The sequence below is a fragment of the Nematolebias whitei genome, chromosome 6, assembly GCF_014905685.2.
Source record: "Nematolebias whitei isolate Nwh7 chromosome 6, NemWhi1, whole genome shotgun sequence".
In the NCBI taxonomy this organism is placed as follows: Eukaryota; Metazoa; Chordata; class Actinopteri; order Cyprinodontiformes; family Rivulidae; genus Nematolebias; species Nematolebias whitei.
In genome coordinates this window covers 35309285-35318344 of record NC_056503.1, presented here as the reverse complement: position 1 = coordinate 35318344, position 9060 = coordinate 35309285, and the positions used below count along the sequence as shown (strand labels likewise).

Here is a 9060-nt window from a genome sequence, read left to right as displayed (position 1 = left end):
AGGACCAACACCAGCAGAGGACATGGCACCAAACCATCACTGACTGTTGAAACTTCACTCTGGACTTCAAGCGTCGTGGATTCTGGACCTCTCCACTCTTCCTCAAGACTCTGGGACCTTGATTTTCAAATGACGTGAAGAGTTTACTTTCATCTGAAACAAGGACATTGGACCAGTGAGCCACAGTCCAGTTCTTTTTATCCTCAGCTCAGGTTCTGACGTTGTCTCCGCATGGTTCAGGAGTGGCTGGACTTCTGTGACATTTGTAGTTCATGTCTAGGATTCGTCTGTGCACTGTGTGCATGAGTTTCCAACATGAAAATTTATCACAATATTCTAATTGTCTGAGACACTGAATTTAGTATTTTTCAATATTTTTAAGCTATAATTATCAAAATTACAAAAACTAGAGAAGCATATTTCAAGCCTTTATGTGTATTGAATCTATATAATTTATGAGTTTCACTTCCTGACATGACTGTCAAAAAATATTGAACTTTTTTTGCAATACTGTATTCTAATTTTATTTTATTTTTTCAATATAACTGTAAATATAGCTGAAATGTTAGCACAAGTATTTTTTTAATGTGCATGACTGGAGGTGTAGGGGAAGTTTTAACAAGACTTCAGTAAAATCCAACACCAAAGTCCTGCTTTGAAAGTTGCCGCATCCAAAACGTGGATGAGCCTCTTTTCTGTGAATTTCAGATGTGGATCATTCCTGACAGAAAAAAACTGTAAATTCTGCGAGTGAGGGCAGCTTTCTTGGATATTGGGTGCATCATATGAGCTCATGTTTGAGCTGGAGACTTTCCTACTGCGACTACTTTCCCTGGTCATTGTGTTCTCTGCCTCGACTGCAACTTGTCCAAGGTCGTGTCAACGACGAGACGAGACTCAGTTTTGCTGCCTCGTTCTCGTCTTGTTACGTTTTCACGTATTTCCCAACTTTTTAAATATTATATCTATTTTTTTAAGACAAACTACTTTGATGCAGACCAGGAAATCAGATTAACAGCTACTGTAATTGAGATTAAAGCATGCACAGGAAGTTAAAATATGCACTTAAATATCTGTGGAACAGTTTTACCAACCTTAAATTTTCACAACAAACCAAAACTGTGCTACTTTTGCAAAATATTTTAAATAAACGATAGATCTTTTATTTACGCGTTGTTTAGAGTAAAGTATGGGAACCCTCAAAGCATGGGAACGGCTGAGAGTTAAGGCAGGTCTGTTTTCCTTCTTGCTGCCATGACTCTGATGTCATCCTAATGCCAGTCATACCACCACCCCCCTCCGCCTGCACACACTGGGCTCTCCAAACGCACACGCATAGCAGAACAAACATTTTTTTCTAATCTAGAGTATTGTGGAAAGATTAGAGGGTGTTTTTTCTAGAAGCTGGATACAAAACATAAAAGAATTACCAGTTAGTGGAAAGATGTTTGGTGACAAACAGTGGGAGAGATTTGGGAAATGATCCCAGACAAAAAATCGGTCACGTATTTCTTTCTCTCCTTGTCTCCTATAGTGTCCACCATGCCGCAGTTTGACCCGGGTTCTGGTGGAATCCTATCGAATCGTTAAAGAAATGGGTCACAAGTTTGAGATTGTGTTCGTCAGCGCCGACAGGTAAAATTCACTGCTTAGATTTGTTCATTTTTTTCACTTAACGGATCTGGAAATGATACACAAGTCTGTGTTTTACTCCAAATCAATGATTTTCCATGTTTTTGTGCTAATTTCTTGATGCTGTCCAGGTCGGAGGAGTCCTTTAAGCAGTACTTCAGCGAGATGCCGTGGTTGGCCGTTCCGTATTCGGACGAGGCTCGGAGGTCACGACTCAACAGACTTTATGGAATACAAGGTACGAGCCCGTAGTGTTCCTCAGATCACTAAGCTGAGTTTCTTTCATATTGCCAGGCTGAGTCATGTCACGAAGTTGAGAATGCTGACGCAGTGGCTGACAGCACAGATTTGCCCTCAAGCCTGAGGAATGTGGATTAGATATCGAGTTAACCGTGCAGCCGACTGCAGAAGTGCAGCGTTTCTACTTCAGTGCCTCGCTCTTTGCTCCTGATTCCCCCTCTCTGTGGATGAAGCTAGCCGGATCTGGCTGTAAGGTTTGTTCTGTGAGGAATGTGAGGAATGCACGGACGAGTCATGCACTGCAGTACATGACGGCACCCCCCACCTCTGCAAACCTCAGTCCACATGTGCAGGCAGCGCCAATGACTCGTGGTCGGATCGCTGCCTGCTGGAGTCTGTTTTTGATAAGGTTAACAAAGCTAGGGGATGTTCAATCACAAGGATCGTGGCTACAAGAAATGTGGAAAAAATTGGTCCTGGAAAAAAAAATATATATATCAGAGACGAAACTGATCTGAAGAGTAAAAAGTCACAATTAGGGCAAAAATCTGCACGAAGCGTATAAAATCTCAGCTGGAGAGGGAAACGTCTGCACCACGAAGGGATAATTGACGGAAATGACCCAAACTAACTCCCACACTCGTACCCATTTCCTCCCCTCCTCTGTTTACCTTACTCCCGCGTCACTTTCTTTTCATCCCTCTCCCTCCAGGTATTCCCACGCTGATCCTGTTGGACTCGGAGGGTCACATGGTCACGCGGCAGGGCCGGGTGGAGGTGCTGAACGACCCAGAGTGCCGTCTCTTCCCCTGGCACCCGCGGCCCGTGCTCGAGCTGAACGAGTCCAACGCCGCGCAGCTCCACGAGGGGCCCTGCCTTGTCCTGTTTGTGGGTGAGTCGATTTACGCCACATGAGCTCCACACGGGGCTCTGACAGAATGAAGTGACATTTACAACGTGGAGGATCCTGAATGTCAGACTGAGTGGGAAAAATGTTCCAGAGTCAACAGCGATGTGTGAGAAAAGGCTGCTTTTAGAGTTGTACGCTAACGCTGAATGGGCAGCTTAGCAGAATGGAAACAAGGACTGGAACAGAGCAGATTTTATGACAATATAAAGCTTGGAGAATGCACAGTGATCCTCAGAATGTGAGAGCCCTCTGGTGTCTCTTTAGGTGAAACAAAAACTGCAGAAAGAGGCTGAGACCATCTGTGCACCAGTCATCTTTCCTCCTGTGCTTCTGCTTTCACTCATCAGTGGATTTTCTTTTCTTTTTCTCCCTCTCACAGCTGCTCTTTTTCATACGTTTAACTCCGTTCTGTGACTTCTTCCTGATTTATTCAGATGCTGAGGAGGAAGGTGAACTGGAGCCAGCCAAGGAGTTGATTCAGCCAATCGCAGAGAAGCTCATGGCCAAGTCCAAAGCCAAGGAGGAGGAGACACCACTGCTGTTCTTCGTAGCCGGAGAGGTGACATGACAAGCGTCTAATAACAACCAGCACAAACCGAAATGATAACTAGAGAAATTGCACTTCCTGTGAAAATGCAGTGTGAATGCTTATTGCGGAACAATTTGCTGAAAAACAGCTGAAATTAGCTCAAAAAATAATTCTGAAATGTAGCTGAAATGGAAGAACAAGCCTAAATAAGCAGAAGAAAGCAGAAAGAACACGTATTTGCTGAATTAAGTTTAAATAAGAAGAAATTAGCACAAAAATAAGGAAATTATCCTAAACAAAGCTGAAATTAGCAACAACAAAATGACTGAAAAGTAGCTTAAACAGCAAAAAGAAGCTTAAATTACCAGAAGGAAGTGGAGAGAGCACATTTTTGCTTAATTAGGTTGAAAAAAGTTGAAATTATTGCAAAACATCTGGAATTAGCTGAAAAAGAAAGTTAGCATAAAACAGCTAAATAGTAACTGAAAGAAGCATAAAAAGCTGAAATTAGCAGAAAGAAGAAGAAGCACAAACATGTTGCATTTAATTCAGTTACATTCAGTTTATTTATATAGCACCAAGTCACAACAGAAGTCATCTCAGGGCACTATATATAAAAATATAAAAATAATAAGTTAACATGAACATATCTGAGCAGCAGACTGCTTTGAATTGAACTCCATCACAGAACTCTCATCTTGAGCAAGCATGAAGGTGACAGTGGAAAAGAAAAACTCCCTCATGGGGAAGAAACCTTTAGCAGAACCAGATCAGGACACGGTCTGCTTCGACTGACTGGGTTTGAGAGGAACAGGGATAAAAAATAAAATAAGTGCTATATGTTGTCATCATTATATGTTCCCATACAATGGTGAAATTATTTCTCTGCATTTAACCCATCACACCTGGGATACACCCAGGTGGAGCAGTGGGCAGCTTTGTAAGTGTCCGAGGAGCAATTAGGGATTGGGTGTCTTGCTCAGAGACACCAAGACAAATAGTATCAAATGAAAAATATTCAATTGTAACAATTAATTTAAGGAAACGAGGTCAATTTGTCCTCCAGTAGTCTAAGTCTATAACAGCATAACAATCCAACCCTACCTATAGTATTTATCAAAAAGGAAAGTCTTAAGCCCAGTCTTAAAACTGGACAATTGTCAACCTTATGGACAGAAACTGGAAGTTGGTTCCGCAAGAGAGGAGGCTGATAACTGAAAGATCTTCCTCCCATTCTGCTTTTGAAAACTCTAGGAACCACAAGTAAGCCTGCAGTCTGAGAGCGAAGTGGTCTGTTAGGAAAATATGGAACAGTGAGATCTCAAATATAAGATGGAGCCAAGTTGTTGAGAGCTTTGTAGGTTAGAAGTAAGATTTTGAATTACATTCTGGATTTGACAGGGAGCCAATGGAGAGAAGCTAAAACTGGAGAGAGATGATCTCTCCTATTTAAAGATGTCATGGGGGAAACATTGAGCTACTGAATTAGACGACGTAAATAAGTGTTTATTGGTTGCCCTTTGTCAACAAAAAAAAGTATTAACTGTATAACAAAACTACTTTTGTAATATTTCTGCCAGACAACAACAACTGACACATTTAAGAAAAGTTGTGAAGAATTTGAATGTCATGTAAATATATATTTTTTACTGAGTATTATTGTGAGAACGATGTTTGAGATTAAAGTGCTCATGTTATTGTGGCTGTGCTCACAAAGTGCCAGCTGTCTGTCTACCGGTTGTTGCTGAAGAAGTCAGCTTTTCTTTAATTTTTTGTTTTTCTAAAAACATCTTGCTAGTTATCCAGGTGTCACGTTTATAATCATTTTCAGATTAGGCTTATTATCCAGTGTTTATATGAATCAAAGGGTCTGATCTTTATGAGAGCGAGGCTTTCGGTTGGATCTAAAGCCCAAACATCACCTGTCTGCCTCTGTCAGGATCCTCACATGGTGCATCTTCCTTGCGTGGGAAGATGTGGAACCATGAACCACAGAGTTTAAACAACTCTTGTTTCACGTTACGTCTCAACCTTTTAAAAACTATCAGGCGCAGCAGATGTAATTACAATATTTAGTGAACTCTCCTCTGCCCCCCTCCAAATCCAAGATGGTTTCTTGTGTCGCTCGCTAAAAAAGCAGGCTCAGATTTCAGCCACAGGGTTGGCACATGTGCTCGCCGTCGCCTGCTCCGCTCCAGTGCCGGCCTCAGAATGTCAGCGTGCGCGGGACGAGAAACGCTCAGGTTTTAGGAACGGGGACAAGCCGTCTCGATGGCGTTTACTGTTGGGCGTCCGTGTGCCAGTGCTTATTTGGCGTAACACAAAGGAACGTTGTTGCTCAGGTGCTTCTCGTGTTTAAGCTGCAGTCTGTGTTGTCTTTGTTTCCCTCGTGGCACACCTGCACAGCCAAATACTTCTACACGCATGTGGCACAGATATCATTTCCTGACCTGTGATAGCTGCTGGTGATAAAATCCGGTTTGATTTCCACTCAGCTCTGGGTTTGCACCGGTGGTGTCACTGTTCTCTGCCAAGCCTGCTGCTGGGGGGACCGTGTGTTCATGGAGCTTCTTGGTCGGCCTTTCTGTCAGTCACAGTTAGCAACAGTCCATCAGGACACCCACAGATGAGTAAGGTTAATCAGTCCAAGTTCAGTCCGGTCATCTGGACGGTTTCTTCTTTGTTGAGATGGTTTGTCTTTTATCCAAAGGACTTCATCAGTCCGAGGAGCCACGAACAAACTCAGTCCCACAAGCAGCACGTTCCTATAGTGAGCCAACCAGTTTGATGGTGATAAGATGGTTTATGGGACCCTTCCTCTCCTCTGTCAACTCCTCGGAGGCAGCTATAGCCAAAGTGGTTCAAAACATCAAAGTTCATGCTCAGTAATCCAGGTAAAAAATCCAACCAAGTTCAGTCAGGTCATCTGGACAGTTTACCTGGATTATTGAGCATGAACTTTGATGTTTTGAACCACTTTGGCTATGGCTGCCTCTGAGAAGTTGACAGAGGAGAGGAAGGGTCCTATAAACCATCTTATCACCATCAAACTGGTTGGCCTACTATAGGAATGTGCTGCTTGTGGGACTGAGTTTGTTTGTGGCTCCTCAGATTGATGAAGACCTTTGGATGAAGGACAAAACGTCTCAACAAAAAAAGAAAACATCCACATGACCTTACTGAAGTTTGTTGGATTTTGTACCTGGATTACTGAGAATGAACTCTGAAGGTTAATTAGTATTTGCTGCACCAGATGTTCAGTGGATATGGTTGATTAACAGTCTTCATCACTGTGTGTGTGTGTGCGCTCGTTTGTCTGTTGAGTTTGCAAAATTTTGCATGAACCGCTGAACAGTTTTTAATGAAACTCAAAGTACTTCTTCGTCTTTTGACTTTTCCCTCTTCAGGGGTCGCCACAGCGAGTCATCCTCCAAGTCACCCGGTCCATGTCTTCTCTAACTGCATCCATTTATCTCACAGGATGTATACTTCCTGTTTAGTGTCAGCTTGGTTCAATATGGCTGCCATAGCAGCAATTCTTACAGATCCTGAAGGAATGAAAACGCAGACCGAACGTAACAACCTGTGACAGATTTTACCATTATAAAGTATTTTTTGTATTTGTTCCAGTGGGACCATTAGGACCCGAATCTATTATTATTAGTATTATCACCTGTCACCGTAAAAGAGCGATCATGTAAGGAAAACAATCGCAGGATATAGCTCTACAACTAATTACCTGGTGGAGAGAATTTGATTCAAGATGGTTGCCACAGTTCATGGCTATAACTGTCCATTTTACTAATATTGAGCTAAAATTTGGTGTGGTAGTAGCTAAGAGTCATACCCAACAGATGCAATCAGCAGTAACGGATCACAAGATCTTTGTTTAAAGTTTTGTCATTAAGTGTTTGAGTCAAGCACGTCTGTCATAATGTCTCATAAAACAGTTGAAGGGTTTTAATAAAACTCAAAATGTAATATCTGGATTTCACAAATGCAGCTGTTCCTGGTAGTGGTGTCCTGATACTGATGCCAGTATCAGTATCGGGCCAGATACCGGCCTCAAGTGGTATCTCTGAGCAAGACACCCAATCCCTAATTGCTCCCTGGGCGCTTACATAGCTGCCCACTGCTCCACCTGGGTGGATCCCAGGTGCGATGGGTTAAATGCAGAGAACCAATTTTGCCATTGTCTGGGAACATACAATGATGACAACACATAGCACTTATTATTATTAATATTGTACTTGTACTCTAAAAACACTCTGATACTTTAAACTGATACCACATTTATGCTTGGTGACATCATTTCCTCTTCCACGTCACCAGTAACGAAGGACAAATAATAATAAATGCCCAAAGTTCAGATATTTTAAGATAAACACTTATGACGGCAGACCTTAAGCTGTGTTCTTAATAAAAGAAATCTGTTTATAAAGACTTCGTGTAATGTTTAAGTACTACCTCATTTTCTACTCGGTATTGGTACTTGGTATCGACAAGTACCCAAACTGAAGTACTTGCACCCGGTCTGAAGAAACTAGTATCGGGACACCCCTAGTTCCAGGATCTGTCAGTGACCTTTCCTCGGGCTCAGAGGCCAGAGGGGTTTGTTATTTCTATCAGATCGTCATCGTGTGAGAAACGCCACAGTGATCCAGATAATCCTGACACGGCTCAGCAGGTCCCACACGGTAAACACATGCTGAGCCTTATCACAGCTGTGGGTGCGGGCGGCAGCAGAGAGGCCTTTTGTCTTTTTTGTTCTGGGCTGAACTGCAGAGGGCGGGGGGGTGCAGGCCGAAACCTCACGAGAAGCGGTTTGCACGAGCGAGGGAGTCGCACAAAAGAGGATGCGTGACTTCCCATGGAGGTCAAACACCGATGTGGTCTTCTATCAGAGAGGCCACAGAGGCAGATTGTACTTTGTAGATTTTATTTTGTGTCTCTGTGGTTTCTTTACTCCTCATGTCCAGATCTACAATCTATGCTCCGTGTGGCTGCACGAGATCCTGACAGGGAAGGGTTTTGTTTGTAGTGGGAGAATAAAGCTGTGCTTCAATGGTAACCATGTTGTTCTTAGAGACAGCTTACATCTGTGAGCATTAAGTGGTCCACGTCGGGTGATTTGCAGCGTAATAAAAAGGGCTCTATTCAGAGTATTTAAAGAAACCGCACTGCATCTTCGTCTCTTAGGAGTTTTCAAATCAAAGACTCCATCTTAGTATCCTTTTAAGGTAGCAGCACGGCCAAACTATTCAGTGAAACGTCTTGTGGCTGATGGTGCGGTTTGATTTGATCGGTTTAGGAAGAACAGCTGTGAATTCTCTGATAACTTCAGAGAGCTGAGGAGGAGAGCTGAGCAATAAAATATCAGGAAGTGCATTCAAACTCACTTTATCATTGACTTTGTTTTCACTAAATTCAAAATGGCACATAAATCAGTAACTCTACAGCGTCAGAGGTCCAGCTCTTTGTTGCAGTGCCACCCCCTGGTTTTTACTTGTAACTTCAGGATGTGAAAATGTTCATTCAACATTTATTTATACAGGTTAGTATCATTGAGACACGAGGAGTGATTTACAAGAGGGACCTGTTTTAGACAGACAACAATAAACTACAGTAAAATGCAATTAAAATAAAAGTAGTGTTATAAAACAAGATGAAATATTCAAAACAAGAACATAGTTGTTTTTATTTTTCTATTGACATTATCAAATGTTTAAAACACCTTAAAGAAATTAAG

The 9060-nt window shown here is 42.3% G+C and overlaps 1 protein-coding gene across 1 annotated transcript in view; it reads left to right on the top strand.

Annotated features, from left to right (window-relative positions):
* The window catches only part of LOC119410928 (nucleoredoxin-like), an 11335-nt gene extending 7985 nt beyond the window's left edge, over positions 1-3350 (top strand). The window contains exons 2-5 of the mRNA XM_037677849.1: positions 1535-1635; positions 1764-1870; positions 2585-2764; positions 3217-3350. Of these exons, the coding sequence (XP_037533777.1) occupies positions 1535-1635; positions 1764-1870; positions 2585-2764; positions 3217-3350 (522 nt within the window). The remainder of the gene's footprint in view (positions 1-1534; positions 1636-1763; positions 1871-2584; positions 2765-3216) is intronic.
* Positions 3351-9060: the final 5710 nt, after the last annotated feature.